The sequence below is a fragment of the Heterocephalus glaber genome, unplaced genomic scaffold (genome assembly GCF_053883595.1).
Source record: "Heterocephalus glaber isolate CG9 unplaced genomic scaffold, H.glaber_assembly_v1.0 deba00001504, whole genome shotgun sequence".
NCBI classification, from domain to species: Eukaryota; Metazoa; Chordata; class Mammalia; order Rodentia; family Bathyergidae; genus Heterocephalus; species Heterocephalus glaber.
In genome coordinates, this window is record NW_028258324.1 from 72,138,579 (window position 1) to 72,159,066 (window position 20,488).

Genomic DNA, 20,488 nt, shown 5'->3' on the forward strand with positions numbered 1-20,488 from the left:
GATAAAGGTATGTGCCTGGTAGAGATATATATTTAGTTCTTTATAAAGTTTATATATTCTTTTTGTTTTGTTTCTATATTCTTTACATTAAATATTTTCAATTTTTACAATAAACAGCAAAGGTATTCCCATGTGGGGAGCAGCTCAGGAGTCTGAAAGCAAGGACCTGATGTGGGTCAGAAAGTCTCATAAACACCCCCTCCTTTATATACACACGGCAAAACTGAGGCCTGGATCAGGAAAAGACACTGACTTAAAGCTTCCCCAATTACACTGACATTCCTCTACAAATCAGAGTTACATAAAAGGGGAATTTGAGTCTTGCTGTCATTAAGAACAGGAGCCAGATGTGGTGGCCAATAATCCTTGCACTTAGGAAGCTAAGGCAAAAAGTTCTTAAGTTTGAGACCAGCCTGGGCTACATAGCGATTTTAAGGCCAGCCTGGACTACTGAAAAAACAAAACAAGACACAAACCAACCAGACTCACGTTAGTACCAAAATTTCTCATTTACATTTTACTTTATATGCTGCTGAGTCTGGGAGGTTTTTTAGTCTAGAAATTATTTCATTGGAAAAATTACTCTCAGCGTTCTAAGTAAAAAGTGTCCTATGAGTTTACCAGGCCAAGAAACACTGAACGGCCCAATCTGCACATGAAGACACCAAGGCAGGCACAGCACAGGCCTCGGTCTCCTGGTCCAGCCGCCCTCAGGGTGGCCCTATTCTGCCCACAGCTCTGTGCAGGTTGCTGCCCCGGCCTAGGGACTGGTGACCACAGTGCTGCTGAGTGCTGTGTACTGTGTAAAAATGCTCTCCTACCTGTCTGAGCAACTCCAGCTTCTTCAGTTCCTCATTGTAGGACTCTGGGTTCTCTCCGTAATTCTTCAGGACAAACTAGAGAGAGAAAGAATGTGAGAGGGCACACATACCCCTCCTCTGAGACCAGAGCCAGGCCACAGGATCAAGTCCGAACCCACAACCACGAGCTGGCCTCCCAGACCACCGGGAACTCTGCCTCTGTACTGGGCAGCAAGCCAGGGGTGGGAGTGCCCTGCAATCCCAGCACTCGGGGAAGCTGAGCTTCACTCAAATTCCAGGCCAGCCTAGGTTGCATGATGAATTCAAGGCCAGCCTGAACCACACAGTGGGACCCTGGCTCAAAAACACTGGGCCGGGGTGGGGGGGGGCAGCAGCAAGACATGGAGCACAAAAGCCACCTCCTCCTCCAAGCACAGTAGAAAATGAGGCTGGACATGCTGTGAAGGCTCCTCAGAGGCTACAGCCCTCTCCTACAAACTCCAGGGCTCCATCAGCTCGGCGCCCAGGAAGCTTAGGTGGCTGAACTGCAACCCCAGAAGCACCCTAAAAAGTCACAAACTCAAGCCTCCCCAAGCACTGGCCCTGCTGTGTTCTCTAGTCACAATCATAACACCAAGTGGGCAGCACATGCAGGCAGGGGCACCAAGCTGGACAGTACCAGGCCTTCCTTGCCAATCCATACTGGCTGGGAAAGGGCACCATAGAACCCGGTGACTCACAGTGTCCCTGTCTGTAAGGAAAGACCTTGGCTGTGATGGGAATGACCCAGGCAGGAGCAGGGGAGCCACTGCCCAGTCGGAGAGGGGACTAGCAGGCCTGCCATACTAACCACAGAGTGGACTGTCCTGGCCTGGGATATCTTGGACCCCAGCCTGGAAGCCTAGACCAAAGGGCCCTTGTCCCAGGCAGATCAGCAGACTGCAGCAGAGGAATCAGCCCTGCAGCAGCCTCTGCCTTTGGCGCGCTGTCAACAATCTGGGGACCCACTCACACCACAAATAACACTGATTACCAAGTCGACGGGCCCTGGCCCAGGTTTGTGAGGGGAGAGAGAAGGCTGGAAGTGACTGTTCAGCGGCCCGCCCACCCTTCCCAGGTCCCTTCCCAGGATCCTGACATGCTCGAGTCAGCCAGGTGGGACCTGAGACTGGGTGACAGCTGCCATCTGCTCCAGAAGGCAAAGGGAGAAAAGCGACAGACAGGAGGTGACTGCAGAGCTCACCGCTGCACCATATAACTGGTTTCCTAAACCCCTGCTCCCAAACCCCTCCTCCTGAAAGTCCCTGTACCCAACCCCCCCTTTTCAAATGTATCCCAACAATAGGACCAGGGATTTAGCTCAGTGGTTCCGGTGCCTGCCTCGAAGGCGCAGGTCCGAAGTTCAATCCCCAGTACCAAAATGACAAAACAAAACAAAAAAACCCAACAAATGTATCCCAACCCAGTGGCCAGAAGTAACAACTGCCACAAGTCTCAGCTTCCAACGTTTCTGAAACATGCACAACTTTGAGGGAAAACTATACCAAAACATGCTTATCTCAGGGTAGTGAAATCCTAAGGAAGGAGGTATAATTTAAAAGAAAAGTATGACCCCAAAAGGATGCTACAGGAACGTCCCAAAGCCCCCAAGACTAAATCCAATCTTGGCCTAGACTTCGTAACAGCTGTCCAGGACTCCTCTGCCACCTCCCGGCATCACCCAGCCAACAGTGACTTGGAACCACCTCGCTGGGTACCAAGGCTGCTCTACCTGTTGTCCCTGCCTGTCGGACTGTGTGCCCATGGTAAGGGCAACCCCATGCCAAACAATAAGCAAGGAAAGGTGGGGGCTCTCTTAGATGTATGCACACTGCAAATGATGGCCTTACAGGGAAGGCACAGGACAGACACACAATTTCCACTTAATGGAAATACTCAGAAAATTTTTAAGATAGGCTATTACCAAACAACCCAATCTCTTTGAAAGATTAGTTTCATTTCAACAGTGAAAGCCTAGGGATGTAGCTCAGGGGTAGAGCACTTGCTTAGCATGTGTGAGGCCCTGGGTTCAGGCCCCAACAGAGCAAAGCAGGGCTGATTTTCTAAACTAAACAACTACAGGAAGAGAATAATTAAGTGCAATATGAGAACTATGACTGGATCTAAATTTGAAAAAAGAAGTCATAAAATGGGGATCAGGCACAATGGCATACACTTGTGATCCTAACACTCTAGGAGGCTGAGACAGGAAGATCACTAGTTTAGGCCCTGCCTGGGGAACTGAGTGATTTAACTGGATCCTGTCTCAAAGGGGAACCAGATAAAATTTAAGTAATCAGGGAAGATATTTTAATATTTTTATTAGTACATATTTCCGATACATAGTGAATACATTCATCCAGAGGAGTGTGTACATATCAAATGTTAATCCTTTTTAATTCCCTTCCCATCTCTAAATCCCCTTCCCAACTCCAAAACATCTACTACCCTATTTCCTATTGTCTTTTTTTCTTTCAAATTTTTATTAGCACATGCTTGCAGCATAAACTGATTACATTCATCAGAAGGAGCTGATACATGTACATACTGAATCTTTTTTTTTTTTGGTTTGTGAGAAGTCTGTATATTCCAGGCTGGACTAAAACTCAGCAATCCTCCTGCCTCAGCCTCCTGAGTACTGGGATTACAGACATGCGCTACCACACCCAGCTACACACTGAGTCTTAATCCTTTGTTACTTTCGCTTCTCTGTCTCTCCTTCCCCACCTACATCTCCAGATCCTCTTCCCACTTGTAAAAGGTCTACTTCCGGGCCTGGGATTTAGCTCAGTGGTTCTGCTGCCTGCCTCGCAAGTGCAAGGACCTGAGTTCAATCCCCGTACCAAATTAAACAAACAAACAAACAAACAAATAAATAAAAATAAATAAATAAAGCGACGAAATCACTGAGCTAAATCCCCGGCCCCTAAATGTATATGTTTATTTAAAAATTATACTCACAAGTGCAAGGTCCTGAGTTTGATCCCCGGTACCAAAAAAAAAAATTATTTATGATTCAAGTTTCTCAACTAAGAGAAATCATGTGATAATTTAGGCTTGTATATGTGATTTATTTCACCAAGTATTACGGTCTCAAGAAGCACCCATTTTCCTACAAATGACCCAAATATACCCTTTGTTATAGCTGAGCAGTGCTCCACTGTGTATACACACATATTCTTTATCCTTTCTGCTGATGGACATATAGGCTACTTCCAAGTTTAGTTATTATGAGTTGTGCTTCTATAAACATGGCAATGCAGGTTCCACTATAATATGATGTCTTTAACTCTTTAGGAATATATCCAGCAGGGACATAGCTGGGTTGAATGGAATTACTGTTTTAAGGTTTTTTAAGGAATCTCAAAAACTGATTTTTAGGACTTCTGGGAAGATGGTGGAGTGGTGAGCAGCAGAGAAAGAGCCTCTCTAAGATCTGGTGTCCTGACACTGGAATATGAGGAGAAGAAGGAGGGAAGTGGGTCCCCAGGACAGAGGGAGGATCTGTAGTGAGAACTGAAGCCCACGGGGAAAGCAAAAAGAAAGACTTCAACGAAGAAGAGGGAGGTAGCAAGCAGCACTTCTCCCAGAGTCCAGACTCACAGTGTGGGAATGGGTTGAACCTGCAGACACATGATGACTACTGGTGACCCCAGAGGCCTCCACAGAGAAAGGCACGAGTGAAACGGAGCAGTGGACGTAGCAGACTGCGGTGGCCAGTGACTTATTCAGGTTCAGACATCACCCAGGAGAGGGCAACTGGCCGGCAGCCATCTTGGACTCAGAACTCAGAAGAGCCACAGGCCGTCTCCATCTAGTGGCTTCGGGTTTGCAGCGAGGGTGCCAAGTTTGAGTCAGCAGGTCAGGGAGTGGAGGTCAAGTCAGCAGGAAGCTGAGTTCAAGCTCATGCAGGCACATGAGTTCAAGCTAGCAAGAGGATCATTGCAGGCTCAACAAATCTGGTTCCAGCCTCACAGCCAGAAACTGGCCTGAACTTCAGTGGAATCAAAGGTGCAGGCTGGCTGGGATTGTCCAATATCCCACAGTAAAGCTGCGGCTGACTTGCTGGGATGAATCAATTCGGCTCTGGACTCTCTGCCCATGTCTACTAGTGACAGCAGAGACACACCTTGAATTGGACTTTTTTTCCCTTTTCCTTTTGTTTTTTCCTCTTTTCTCGCTTTTGGTATTGGTTTGCTTTCTTGTTTCTTTTGTGTTCTTGTTTCTTCTGGATTGTTTGAACATGCTTTCCAGTTTTTCTGTTGTTCTTCTTCTGTTCTTTTCTTGTTTATATTTCTTCCTTTCTCTTCCCCTCCTATCTTCTTCATCAGTTTCCCAAAATTTGTATGATCTTCCTTTGTCCTCCAGCCTTGATTCTAATCTCTTCTTCTGTTTCTCTATTTTTTATCCCCTACCCTTTTAAATCTTTTTCCCTAAGGGTAAGATTGCCATATTAAGGGCTTACTTATTACACACAATTTTCTGGTTCATTTTAGATTGTTATATAACTATAAAGTAGTTTATACTGTTAAAGGTGGCAGATTAATAGTTACCACAGTTTGTCATTTTCTAGGCTGTCTTTGATTCTATTGTTATTGCTGATTGTACTACTTTAGCCAAGGTGACATAACTGTGCTAATCAGTTGTTCTTCCTGGTATACCAAGACTGAGATTGCCTAAGGGTCTTTAAAAAAAAAACCAAAACTATAGGCCAGTCCCAAAGAACCGGTGGCTGGGCCAAGTAAGGAGAAACTTCTCATTCCCAATAAATTGAAGAGGTAGGACCTTGCAACAGATTCAAAACTCAAAAGCCAGCTACACCTGGAAGACACCTCTGAGAAGTAGTCATTTCCTAAGGGTTCTGAATACCAGCAATAAAGCTACATCCCATAAGTAATTTATAAGAATCAGGGCAGGGGATTTAGCTCAGGGGTGCTGCCACCTGCCTTGCAAGCCCAAGGTCCCAGTCCCGAGTTCAATCCCCAGTACCAAAATCATCATCATCATCATCATCATCATCCCAGAAATTAAAGAAATATTACTCTTAAAAAATTAAAAATATTATTATTTAAAATAATAGAAAATGGAAAACACTTGAACAAGATGTAACCCTCCTAGACTTTTAGCTCACCAAAGGCAAAGCAAGGGGGCAATTAGGTGGAATAATCTGAAAGTCATTTACCTGGACTTTCTGAAATGGTTTAACAGCAGAAGCAACAAAGCAGATGAATGAGGCTCTAGAAAAAAAATCAAAGCAGGGCTGGGGATTTAGCTCAGTGGTTTCGCCACCTGCTGTGCAAGTATAAGGACCCGAGTTTGATCCCTAGTACCAAAAAAGAAAAAAATCAAAACAGAAGTAATTTCTCAGATAACTACAGAGATAGTGACCAGAATGAAAGACATGCTTACTGACTCTAAAGCAGATACAGATAAAAAAATAAAAGAGAAGTTCAGGAAAATGATGGAAACCACAAATGCCCCGCAAAGGAAAGAAATGGAATCCATGAGACAGATTCAAACAGATATCCAGGAGATTAAAAATTCCATTGAAGGCCAGGGATTTAGCTCAGTGGTTTTGCCGCTTGCTGGACAAGCACAAGGACCTGAGTTCGATCCCCGGTACCCCCCCGCAAAATTCCATTGAAAATATACACAGCAGAATGAGCCAATGTGAGGACAGAATATCAGATATAGGAGACAGGATTGTGGTTAGCAATCATGAAAAGAGAGATTTCTTAAAAATAGCAAGGGGCCATGAGAAATCAATCCACCAGCTACTAGATGATGCAAAGAAGAATAAGGTAAGATTGAGGGGCCGGGGATTTAGCTCAGTGGTTCCACCGCCTGCCTCGCAAACACAAGGACCTGACTTCGATCCCTGGTACAAAAAAAAAAAAGATAAGATTGATTGGAGTCAATGAAAAGGCAGAAGATAGCACAAATGACATAAAAAACCTGTTCACAGAAGTAATGGCAGAAAACTTCCCAAAGGAAAAAAGAATTTGACATATAGATAAGTGAGGCATGTAGAACTCCAATTAACCATGATCAAGAAAAATCTTCCCAAGGCATATAATAGTCAAGATTCCAGAAATTCAACACAAGAACAGAATATTAAATGCTGTTAGAGAAAAGAAACAAATCACCTACAAGGAAAAGCCCATCAGAATCACAGCAGACTTCTCAACACAAACCCTCAAGTCAAGGAAAGCTTGAAGTATTTCAACCCCTAGAGGAAAACAACCTCCAACCCAGACTGATGTACTCCGCAAAACTATCTTTCAAAATTGATGGACAAATAAGATATTTCCGTGACAAAGAACACCTGAAGAAGTTCATGACTACCAAACCAGCACTCTAAAGTGTTCTGAAGGATGTCCTAGAAAGAGATAACAAGGATTACAACACTCCATGAACCCCAACAGAATGAATCCACCAGGAAAGGCAAGAAATTAAACAGATGAGGGCCGGGGATTTAGCTTAGTGGTGCTGCCACCTGCCTTGCAAGCACAAGGTCCCAAGTTCAATCCCCAGTACCAAAAAAAAAAAAAAAGAAACAGAATGGATCAAGAAGCAAGATCCAACAATATGCTGCAAATAAGAAACACATTTAATTAAAAAAGAATTTCATAGACTGAAAGTCAAAAGATGGAAAACTACTCCATGTGACAGGAACCCAGAAAAAAGCAGGTGCAGCTATTCTATTTGCAGACAAAGTAGACTTCAAGCCAAGACTGATTAAGAGAAACAAAGAAGGGGCTGGGAATTTAGCTCAGTGGTGCCACCGCCTGCCGTGCAAGCGCAAGGTCCCGAGTTCAAACCCCAGTACCAAAAAAAGACAGAGACAAAGATGGTCATTACATCCTTGTAAAGGGAACAATCCAAGAGAAAGAGATGACAATCATAAATATATATGCACCAAGTACCAGCATACCCAACTATATAAAACATATTAATAGACATAAAAAATCAAATGAGCACTAATAGTTGTAATGGGGGAACTTAATACTCCATTGTCACAAATAGATAAACTAGACAAAAAAATCAACAATGAATTAGAACTGAACCAAACATTAGAACAAATGGACTTAGTAGATGTCTACAGAGTGTTCCACCCCCGTGACATCAGAATACATTCTTCTCAGATGCACATGGGACATTCCCCAAAATAGACCAAATACTAGCTCATAGAACATGCTGAAGTAAATGCAAAGGAACTGAAATTATCCCACGCATCTTACCAGACCATAGTGCGATGAAATTGGAAAACAATGGCAAAAGAAACAAGAACTTCATAAACACATGAAAATTAAATAACACCCTCATGAACAACCAATGGATCACAGATGCAATTAAAGAAGAAATCAGACAGTGTCTACAATTAAACAATAATGCTAATACAACATACCAGAACTTTGGGATGCAATGAAAGCAGTCCTATGAGGGAAATTTATAGCAGTGAACACCCATATCAGTAAAACAGTGGGCTCAAATAAACAGTCTAATGTTGAACCTCAAGCTCCTAGAAAAAGAAAAGCAAAAAAAAAAAAAAAAGAAATGAAAAGAAAAAGAAGAGCAAGTCAAGCCCAAAGCTCATATGAGGAAATTATAAAAATCAGAGCAGAAATGCAATGGAGATTAAGAAAACAATACAAAGAAAGTATCAATGAATCAAAGAGTTGGTCCTTTGAAAGATTAAATAAAATTGACAAACCCTGGGCCGGAGATTTAGCTCAGTGGTTCTGCTGCCTGCCTTGCAAGCTCAAGGACCCGAGTTCGATCCCCGGTACCAAAACAAACAAACAAACAAAAAAATTGACAAACCTTAACCAGCCTTATCAAAAAAGGAAAGACTCAAATCCATGCAATTAGGAAGGAAAAGAGTGAAATGACAATGGGATCCTGCAGAAATCCAGAAGATCATCAAAACCTACTTCAAGAATCGGTATTCTAATAAGGTGGAAAATAAGAAATGGACAGATTCCTAGATATATATGAATTACCAAAACTGAATCAAGAAGATATAAAAATTCTAAATAAACCAATTATCAGTCAATGAAATTGAAGATATAATTTAAAAAACTACCAACAAAGAAAAGTCCAGGCCCTGATGGATTCATTGCTGAATTCTACAAGAAATTTAGAGAAGATATAATGCTGCTATTTCTCAAACTCTTTAATGAAATTGAAAGGGAAGCAATACTCCCAAATTCATTCCTGGAGACAACCATTACCCTGATTCCAAAATCAGAGAAGGATCCAACCAAAAAAGAGAACTACAGACCAGTCTCCCTAATGAACACAGATGCAAAAAATCCTCAATAAGATACTGGCCAAATGTAACAAATCATCAAGAAGGTTATACACTATGACCAAGTAGGATTCAAACCCAGGAATGCAGTGCTGGTTCAGCATACACAAGTCAATAATTGCAATATATTATATTAACAGAGCCAAGGACAAAAAAACCTATGATCCTCTCAATAGATGCAGAAAAAGCATTTGACAATGTCCAACACCCATTCATAAAAACCCTACAGAAAATTGGAATAGATGGTCTTTATTGCAATCTGATAAAAGCCATCTATGACAAACCAATAGCCAACATCATAGCAAACAGACAAACTCTGAAAGCTTTCACTCTAAAATCAGAAACAAGACAAGGATGTCCACTGTCACCACTCCTACTCAATACAGTTCTGGAAACATTAGCCAGAGCGATTAGACAAGAGAAAGAAAAGGAATAAGGACAGGAAAGGAAGAAATTAAATTATCATTATTTGTGGATGACATGATACTCTACACAGAAGACCCCAAAAACTACATCAAAAGACTTCGAGATTGGGCCGGGCATTTAGCTCAGTGGTGCTGTGCCTACCTCACAAGCACAAGGTCCTGAGTTTGATCCCCGGTACCAGGAAAAAAAATTATGCTGGAAAAACTGGCTTTCCACATGCTGAAGACTGAAACTAGACCCGTATCTTTCACCCCGCACTAAACTCAAATTGAAGTGGATCAAAGATCTAAATGTTAAAACAGAAACACTAAATCTGCTGGAAGATAGAATAGGTAGAACTAGGGCTGGGGATTTAGCTCAGTGGCACTGTGCCTGCCTTGCAAACACAAGGTCCTGAGTTCGATCCTCAGTACCAAAAAAAAAAAAAGGTAGAACTCTTAAAGACATTAGTGTAGGCAAAGACTTTACGAACAACACCTCAGCTGCAAAGGAACTGTCAGAAAGAGTCAACAACTGAGACTTCATCTTATTAAAAAGCTTTTGCACACCAAGAGAAACCACCAGCAGAGTGAAGAGACAATCCACAGTGTGGGCAAAAAATTTTACCAGCTATTCATCAAGGAGTAATATTTAGAACATAAAAGAACTCCAAAAAGTCAGACCCTCCCAAATTTAAAGACCCAATTCAAAAATGGGCATCTGAAATGAATAGACACTTCTCAGATGATGTAGAAACAGGAAAGAAGTATATGAAAAAACGTTCAACATCACTGATCATTGGAGAGATGCATATTAATGTAACTCTGAGACTCCATCTCACTCCAGAAAGAATGGCTGCTATCAAGAAATCAATCAGTGGGCTGGGGTTTTAGCTCAGTGGTTTCGCCACTTGCTCTGCAAGCACAAGGACCCAAGTTCAATCCCCAGTACCAAAAAAAAAAAGAAAGAAAGAAATCAACCAGTAACACATGCTGGAGGGACTATGGGGGAACAAAGGAACCCTTCTCCACTGTTGGTGGGAGTGTAGACTGGTGCAACCACTGTGGAAATCAGTGTGGAGATTCCTCAAAAAACTAAAGTAGAGGTTCCATTTGACTCAGCTATTCCCCTTCTTGTTATCTTCCAGAAAGAATTAAAAGCATCATACCACAGTGATATATGCACACCTGTGTTTATAGCAGCAGTTTATAATAGCTCAATCTTGGAAACAGCTCAAATGCCCATCAACCGACAAATGGATAAAGCAAATGTGTTTTTTATGCAATGGAGTACTATTCTGCCATAAAGAAGAATGAGCTTCAGACATTTATAGCTAAATGGTTGCACCTTGAGACCATACTATATATTTTTTTGGTACCAGGGATTGAACTCAGGACCTTGCACTTGCCAAGCAAGTGGTGTGCCGCTGAGCTAAATCCCCAGCCCTTGAGACCATACTCTTAAATGAAATAAATCGGATACACATTTATTTATTTAATTTTTTGGTAGCAGGGATCGAACTTGGGACCTTGCGCTTACAAGGCAAGCACCAGAACCACTGAGCTAAGTCCCTGGCCCTTGGACACACCTTTTTTTTTTTTGCTTAAATTCTTTTATTGGTACATTCTAGGTATACAATATGTTTACATTTATCATTGGGTGCTTGTACCTGTACATGATGCATCTTGGTTCTTATTTTTTCCCCATCAACTGTGCGCCTTTCCCTATTTACATAGACTTTGTTTCCATTTTTTTCTTTCTTTTCTCATAATTTTTCCTTTCCCTTCTTCCCTTTCCCCATCTCCTCCCAACACCCCTACCCCTTTGGACCTTTTCTTACTATTTCAAATTATCAAAAAGAAAAAAAGAGGGCCGGGAATTTAGCTCAGTGGTTCCGGCGCCTGCCTCGCAAGTGCAAGGTCCCCAGTTCGAGCCCTGGTACCAAAAAAGGAAAAAAAGAAAAACAAATAGCATTTTCTTCTGAGGTCTGATTACTACAGTGGACATTTAAGTGAAATAAAAGTATTTATTGGAATTGTTAAATATCTATGTATATAAATACATACACACAGAGTCATATATACATGGTTCTCATATACAACTCTGAAAATGAGCAGCAAAAATAAATCCACATAATGGGTCTATGGAGCAGCGAGAATGTGTTTTTTTGTCTTGTTTTCTGTTTAGTTTTTTTTTTGGTTTTTTTTTTGGTACCGAGGATCGAACTCCGGTCCTTGCGCTTGCACAGCAGGTGGCAAAACCACTGAGCTAAATCCCCAGCCCTCTGTTTAGTTTTTTGAGATAGGGTTTCACTATGTAGTCCAGCCTGGCCTTGAACTCATTATGTAGTCCAGGATGGCCTCCAACTTGCAGTGATCCTTGTACCTCAGCCTAAGGTATGCATCACCATGCCTGGCCAGCATATGTTTTTAAACCCTGACAAAATCCTATATTACTGATCATTCCTCCACTTAAAAAAGTGGAAAGAGGGGCTGGGAATTCAGCTCAGTGGTTCCACTGCCTGCCCCGAAAGCGCAAGGACCAGAGTTCAATCCCTGGTACCAAAAAAAAAAAAAATAATAATATCAATCACTGGGCCGGGGATTTAGCTCAGTGGTTCCAGCGCCTGCCTCGAAAGCACAAGGTCCTGAGCTCGATCCCTGGTACCAAAAAAAAAAAAAGTGAAAAGAGGTTGAGCATGGTAGAGCTATAAACCCAGCACTCTGGGAGGCTGAGGCAAGAGATTTACAAATCTGAATCCAGCCTGAGCAACTTAGCAAGACCTTGTTTCAAAGAAAGGGGCGGGGGCAGGAATGCAGCTCAGTAGAAAGGCCCTGGATTTAGTTCCGATATTTGAAAAGGAAAGGACTGGCTAAAGGTCCCAGTGGTGGCAAACCCATGGCACATCTCATCCAGCTGTTATCACTGAAAACTCTGAAAGGTTAGCCATCACTGGTCTAGAGTAGGGAACAGACCCTGAAGTACTCAGAAAGTCTGGTCAGGGATCTGGGGCTCCCGACGGCATGTGGGAAGCAGCCTCACAGCAGACCTAGAGTCCAGAGGACCAGCAGCACAGCTCAGAGCCTTCCTAAGAGTAAGTGAGAATATAGTGAGGGATCAGAGCCACTGGGACGAGGGAAGAGGCCAGGGAAGGAGTTATAGGCTAATACAGAGAAAGATGTGGCGGCTCACATCTGTGATCTCAACACTCTGGGAGGCTGAGACAGGAAGACCTCAAGTTGGAGCCCAGCCTGAGCGACTCAGCAACTTAGTAAGAACTTGTCTCAACCAACAAACAAATAAGGCTGGGGATGGACTGTAGCTCAGTGTGAAGACCCTGTATTCAATCTCCAGCACCACAAAAGAAAAGAACAAAACAAAACAGTGAAAGACTATTTCCATTTCCAAAAAATACAAAGAAAAAGGCCATGTCCAGAAATACTAAAGCAGGGTTTTTAAAATCCTAGCTGTGAGGTCCAGGCTTGGTTTTTCATGTGTGAAATGGGCTTAGTATTACCTGTTATGCCTAATTCACAGAGCCCCCTAAGATGAGCTATTTCCTACACAGGGAAAGAGGATGCTAACCTGAAAATACTGCCTACAGCGCCAGGACCTGTGCTGAGAACTCCTAGCACTGACTCCTCCTGATCCTCACAAGCTGGTTACAGATGAGAAAAGTGAGGTCCAGATTAGTTACAGGATCATTTGTAGCACCCCAAGGCCATTCCACTCTAGGAGCACAAGAGAGATCTAAACCATGATCTGGCTCCAGTGGCCAGGCTTTCTCCAAGCTGATCCTCTGGTCTCTCCTCAGTAGTGCGTGCCACTGGATTCTGTGGCCTGTGATCACCTCAGTAGACACTCTGGGTCCTGCCGTTACTCTGTGGGTTAGAAAAACAGGAACCCGGGATGAACAATGGTATGCCAGGGCCCAGGTCAGGTTTACTGACTCCTACCTAGGGACAGCCCCTCTGCCTCACTTGCTCTTCTGCTACCACGTTCTCATTCTTCTATTATCCTTTGTTCTTAGTTTAATATAATACCTTCGAATATCAGGGTGCTAATTAAAGTAATAAGCCCAGAAAAGAAAGCCCAAAAAAAGGAAAAGGCATCGTGTGTGTTTTTGTTTTTTGGGGTTTTTTTTTTTTGAGACAAGGTTTCACTGGTCTCAAACTCACAGCAATCCTCCTGCTTCAGCCTCTCGAGTGCTGGGATTACAGGCATGAGCCTCACACTCAGCTTTTTTTTTTTTTTTTTTAAGAGACAGGATTCTTGCTATGTTGCCCAGGCTGGGCTTGAACTCCTGGGCTCAGATGATCCTCCAGCCTCAGCCTCCTGAGTACCTGTATCTACAGGTGCATGTCAGGGTACCTGGCATCACTATGTATTACCTTTGTTCACCACATACACTGTGTTTCTTTTTCTTTTTCCACTTCCAGAACTGATTCAAATATAAGGCATTCCTTGGGCTGTGCTTTTTAAGTACACAGCTGAGGCCCACATATTACTTAGGAGCTAGGTATGGTGGCACACCCCTATAAACCAAGCACTTGGGAGGCTGACACAGGAAGATTCCAAGTTCAATCAAAGCCACTACAAAATGAGACCCTGTCTCAAAAAAGCCAAAATATGAACAAAATAATATTGATACTTAATACAATATATGCCCAGCTACTCGATTTCAAATGAGACTAACATTATACAGAAAGGACTAATGCCAAGGAAAATCTTGAGCCCTTTGGTCCATCCATATCAGCAAGTCTGATAAAAATACCAGGCCATGTGGTTGTCATGGCTTTCCTTATGACATCCTGCCCTGTGTTCTCCAAACTGTACTTTTATCTTGCATTTTCCTCTTTTACTCACCCTAAGCTCACTCTGCTGAGCCACCTTCTCCTCACTCTTCACTTTTATCTTTCCAAATAACTTTGTCACCATTTTTTGAAAAAACAAAACAGGCATGAGAAGAGACTTCCCTCCTACCCAGCCCAGCCCTCAAGTAATATCCAAGGCCTCCCTAACACATCTCTCCTGAGTGGCCCCATGTCTTTCGGAACAGAAGCAAAGAAGACTCAAGTTACATCTCCCAGAGAATGCCAGAACTAGACTGGGTCATCCAGCCAACACTCCTAAGGTACCTCCCATATTTATTACTTCCCGAGGAAAGGAAAGAATCTGGTCTACGCCCTAAGTGAAATGAATACAGGCCTTGGTATATGAGAGTAAAGTCAGAGAAGAGTGAAGTAGACAATCCGGGTCATCTGTGCCCAGAGCCTCTCTGCTGCAGCGCACAAGAGGGAAGACAGGCTCAGGCAGAGCAGAAACAGCTAAGGCAGGCTCCACCTTGGGTGACACAATGTCACCCAACCCTCAGTGCACAGCAGCCAGAGGGACCTTTATGCCTGATCCGCTCATTTGCCTTTCTCTTTATGTGTACACGCACAAGCAAGCCAACTTCCAAGGTTCAACTGTGCCCAGGGGAAGTCTGAAAGGGGAAAAAAATGCCACAAAAAACCTGAAAATGCCTGAAAAACCAGGCTGTACCTAGATGTGAATAAGATGAACAGTAAGAAGGGGCATCATCGAGCATGTGCATTTGGGAACGGGACAGTGAGCCATGGGTGAAGTCAGAGGAGGGTACAGCAGGAACCAAGCATGGGCGATGGCCAGATGTGGGAGAGAGAGGCTGAATGCTTCCACAGCAGAGGACTAGGGGCAGCTTGCAGGGAGCAGGTGATGGCCTGCACAGCAGGCAGTTTCTCTGGAGGGCACTGGTAGAAAGTGGAGAAGAGCTGGGCACTGTGGCACAGCCCTGTAATCCCAGCACTGGGGGAGGCTGAGGCAGGACAATGCCAAGTTGATCCCAGCCTGGGCAATTTAGCAAGACCCTGTCTCAAAATAAAAACTAGGGCCAGGGATTTAGCTCAGTGGTTCTGCCGCCTGCCTCGCAACCGCAGGGTCCTGAGTTCGATCCCAGGTACCAAATAAATAAATAAATAAATAATTAAAGGGCCGGGGATGTAGTTCAGTGGTGCAGCGACTGTCTGGCAAGCACAAGGCCATGAATTCAATTCCTGATACCAAAAAAAAGTGGAGAAACAAGAGGAAAGTGGAGAGGGGAGGAGAGGGAGAAAGAATGAGATTTATTTAGCTAGCTAACGGTACTATGGACTGGACAGGGGCCACTGAGCACTTCCCCCCCGGAGAGAATCTCACTAAGGTGCCCAGGCTGGCCTCAAACTTGTGATCCTCTTGCTTCAACCTTCCAAGTAGCTGTAATTACATTCGAAAAATGGAGTCTTAGAAATCAATTCAACCAGAGTGGAAGGAAGGGAGAGACGGAAAGCCACTTGACAGGCCAAGCGGCTACCCACCAAAGGGCACACCTTCCTTGGATGGGTCACGACCACATGATCACAAGAGGATGAGCTCTTAGAAGACAGGGATTTGTTCCCACTGTGTTCTCAGGGTGGGCACATAATAACTTTCAGTGGGAAAGGCACTCAATGACTTTTGGTGGGGGTACTGGGGATTGAACCTAGGACCTCACACTCTGCCACTGAGCCATATCAAAATTGTATTTTGAGACAGGTTCCCAAGGCTGGCCTTGAAACACTAGCCTCAGCCTCCTAAGTATCTGAGATTATGGGTCTGTGCCACCGTGCCTAGCTCAATAACTATGTGTTCAATGAATGAGTCGGGGTGGATGCATCAGCTCAAGTCCAAGTGAGCCTGATTTGGGCTCACGTTTGACTGCCTAAAGACAGGTGTTTAGGTCAGAAAAAAGGAAGAACTTAGAACACAAACGCCCAAATGGCCAAATCATTCACTGATAAAGAGCACAAGAGTCATGCTTTACATGACCAGTGAGTCAGCACTCTGTCCTCCAAAGCATAGCTAAGAAGGTGCAGGGAGGCTGGGCCTGTGGCTCAGTGGTACAGCGCTTGGCCAGCTCAAGGGCCTGGCCTCCATACCCTCCACCCCCCACCACAAAAGGTACAAACCCAGGAGCACTTTTCCACTAAAACATTATGTGGCCCCAGGTATGCCAACCTAAAGTTCAGCACTGTGATACAGAACAGGCTTAATCTTCTCCTGGCTCCTCCTTCACACCACTCCTGCAAACCTTTTAAAGCTTTCAATGATAATAAACAGCTGGGAGCACCATACGTGCCAGATTCACCACCACTGCTATAATGGAAGGCACATCCTTTGGGAGTTAAAAAAAATAAACAAAAAAATCAATGCTGTTAAAAAAAAATCCTAGAGCTGGGGATTTAGCTGAGTGGTTCTGGCACCTACCTCGTAAGCTCAAGGTCCCGAGTTTGATCCCTGGTACCAAAAAAAAGAAAAAGAAAAAAGAAAAAGAAAAAATCCTTGACAAGTTTAGATTTAATGGCATTTATCTGAGCAAAAGCAAAAATACAACACTGATCTGCGAATCAGGCAGTCTGACCAGAGCGGGTTGAGAGAACTCAAACTCAATCTAACACGTACAGAAAAAGAGTCAAGCATAGGAAACAATTTAATCGGCTAGTCGATCAATAAGTCAGCTGCCTACACCTTAGCTAGTTGTTTAGCTAACTGGCAATAAGGCCTCGTGCAAACAAAGCTGAGTTACAGTGATTAAACTGTATTGGTTTGGGAAGCCAGTGCAAATCTATGGCCTTTCACAAATTTTATTTAATAGTACCAACTACTGTTAAAGGTTGTGTCAAAAGCCTACCCCTCATGAAGACACTGTCTAGAAAACCCCTATTCATCCTTTAAGATCTACCTCTAGCAAGCCTTCCTGATGACCCCTCTTTAGGTTGGTACTTTTGTATAGTGCAAGTACTTCAAGTCTCATACTACAGTCATCTATGTAATTTTAAAATTTCCTCTACTAGACTAAGAATTTGGGGACGGGGAGGTCCCCCTGCCATACCGGGGATCGAACTCAGGGCCTTGACCTTTTGAGGCAGGCACGGCACTACTGAGCTAAATCCCCGGCCCAGGGGTCTCTTCTTCATCTGCCTTACCAGGGCTCAGCATATTATGCTTGACAGGCCAACATTATCAGAACCAATTTATTTTTACTCTAGTATCCTAAAATGTAACCCTCAACTCCAAGTCACTGGTAGAGGTTCCCACAGCTCAGAGCAAAGGCAGAGAAAGGGGGACAAGTGGCAAAAGTCAGAGGGGCTCCAGCATTAGGGAAGGAAGTTACCAGGCTGCATCGGATTCTGTGGCATCTCCTCCAGTGTTTAGAGAAATTGCTTCTAGAGCAACTTGTCTCAGAGGCCCAGGTATTTGCACTAACCTGGCTTGCTCCACAAGAGTGACCACAGCACCAAGCCAAGTTCAAACAAAAATACCTCCTAGGAGTTTCTGGGCTGAGGTTTTTATCTACTGGATTTCCATACATTTAGGGTCACAATAATCTAGTTCTAATCTAACTCCCCTCTCCACTGTCAAGTCACAGGAGAAACATTTTCTGACTGCCAACTATGAGGGTTCTCTGCTGGCTGTGAGGAGCATGAAGATGTCTCTCAGGGACTCCAATTGAGTAGGCGGGTTAAAACATAGCAACCCAGGCATGGCACCACATGCCTGTAATCCCAGCACTTGTGAAGCAGAGGCAGGAAGATCACTGTGAGTTCAAAGCCAGCCTGGATTACACAGACCCTGTCTCAAAGAAGAAGAAGAAAAAAGGATGGAAAGAGGAAAACTCAGAGGGAGATTAACCCAGCTAAAAAGATTAAGGAAGGCTTTATGAAAGAGAAGGCTTAAACTGGACCTTGAAAGAGGTGTCCCAACATACAGAGATTAGGCCGGGAATTTAGCTCAGTGGCTCCGCTGCCTGCCTCACAAGCACAAGGTCCCGAGTTCGATCTCCGGTACAAAAAAACAAAAAAATCCAATATACAGAGATTGAAGAAGGGCCCATCACCACCCTCTAGGGCAAAGATTCAAGCTCTTGACAGGAGGGATTCCACCACCAAAGATGCAGAGGATGAAACCCAGAGCATGTTAAGGAAACAGCAAATAGCTATGAGGTAACTGTATCAGAAATACACAGATCTAAATGCTGAAAGGACTGGGCTAGCTCAGAACCCTGAATGGGAAACCAAAGATACTGGCATTATTCTGTTAAACTAGAAAACAAGAATTCTGCTGCTGTGTTTTAGAAAAACTCATCTAATTGTATTTGTACAAAAGATGGGGAAGAGTTAAAACTGTGGAATTTTTCATCGGTCTAACTTGCTGGGTTTACAGAGAGAAAAAAGAGCCCTGGGCTGGGGCAGGGTCGGAGTGTAGCAGAGCAGAGGGCGCATGCTTAGCATGTTTGAGGCACTGGGTTCAATCCCCAGCACTGCAAACAAAGAAAGAAACAAATGGTGTCTTCAGTGAAGGCGGTGGTGATGTGAAGAGAACACAAGAGACAGCTTCTCGGGAAACTACCTTCAAGCCCACTCTAAGCACTCTAGTGAATTGGGTACCACTGTCTACTGCTTAAACCGGCAGCTGCTGTTAAACCCCAATGCCTCCCATCTTCAACAGCCTTCTGGTTGTTCCTTTTCACTTCTGCTCCTGCCCTCAAAGCTGCTTGGTCAGAGGGCGGCTGATGCACAATCACACACCTGCTCTCGCCCTTCTCGGAGCCCCTCACCTCCGCCAACGCCAGACCTGTCTGTCTGCTGTGTCCAACACAATGACCAGCGAGGTCGTACCCAGCGCTGTAGCTACAGAAGTAGCAGCCCTCCTAAAAACGACAGGAGTTGTTTTTTTGATCCAAAGGGGCTCCCGAATAAAATCCTTGTGAGCTAACCACACAGAATTGCAGTCAACGTCAGAGAAACCCCCACAGCAGAGGACCGGCGTCCCTCTCAGCCACTGGGGTTCCCGTCTCAAACACACGTCCCAAGGCATCCTCCCGGCCTGTCCCCGTCGGGTCGTGGACTGACACCACCAAGGGAATGGTCCTGACGCGGAGAAGAGGAGGGAGAGAGCGGCCTCCTAAGAGTCAAGCGGAGGACGCGGGGAGTCCGGGTGGGAACTGCGGGGGGCCGGCCGGGGCCAGAAGTCGGGGGGGGGGGTCCCGACGAGGAGGCGAGCAGGGAGGGAGGGCGGTCTGCGCACCGCGGGTGGGGTGGGGGAGGCCAGGCCGAGGAAAACCGCCCTCACTGACCCCACGGCGGGGCCTGAGGAAGGTGGGCGTGGGGGGAGCGTCCGGCGCTGGCCGACGATGGAGGTACGCGGCGGACGGGGGAAGGCGGGAGGTGGCTCACCTTCTTCACGGCTGGCTGGAAGTGGAAGTCACCGGCCTCCTTCAGGTCCAGCCAGATCATAGGCATGCGGGGCACGGCCTCCATGACGACCAGCGCCCAGGGGTCTCCCAGCCGCCCTCCTGGCCGCTGCTGCCGCTGCCTCAGCTGCTCACAGCCCCGCCTCTCCACGCCGGAAGTCGCTGGTCACGAGAGGCTGAAGAATGCCCCGCGGCCTGCTGGGGGGTGCAGTCCGCACCCGTGCAGCCTTCTGCGCATGCTCAGTCCGCACTGCGCTTGCTCAGTCCACTTGGTGCGGGAGGAACCGGGAAGGGCAATTTCCCTCCCAGGAGAAGGGGTTTCTGGGAATAGTGGGGTTTTAGTAAGCGAGGGGCCATCTGATAAACCGGAGTCATCTTTGCTTGCCGCTCCTACCTCCCAGGACCGGCGCTAGGGAACTCACTCTTGAACTTGTAGTTCCAGCTATTGTGAAGGGCTGTGGAGGGCTGGAACAGATGCTATGGTAGAGATAATGTGGCGGGCTCCCCGGAGAAGTGGAGTGGAAGGGTGGGTAAACTTAAGGGGCCCAGGGAAAACCAAACATAGTAAGGGCCCTGAAATGGAGATCCGTTGTCTCCGGAGAGAGGACCTGTGCAACAGGAATTTTAAATCACGCACATCTATTA

The 20,488-nt window shown here is 45.0% G+C and overlaps 1 protein-coding gene across 1 annotated transcript in view; it reads right to left on the minus strand.

The window, feature by feature from the left end:
- Ptpn23 (protein tyrosine phosphatase non-receptor type 23) overlaps positions 1–20,011 on the minus strand; it is a 28,989-nt gene extending 8,978 nt beyond the window's left edge. Inside the window, 2 exon segments of the mRNA XM_004834976.4 lie at positions 822–896; positions 19,827–20,011. Coding sequence (XP_004835033.2) covers positions 822–896; positions 19,827–19,910 — 159 coding nt within the window. The 5' untranslated portion in view covers positions 19,911–20,011.
- Between the last annotated feature and the right edge of the window lie 477 nt (positions 20,012–20,488).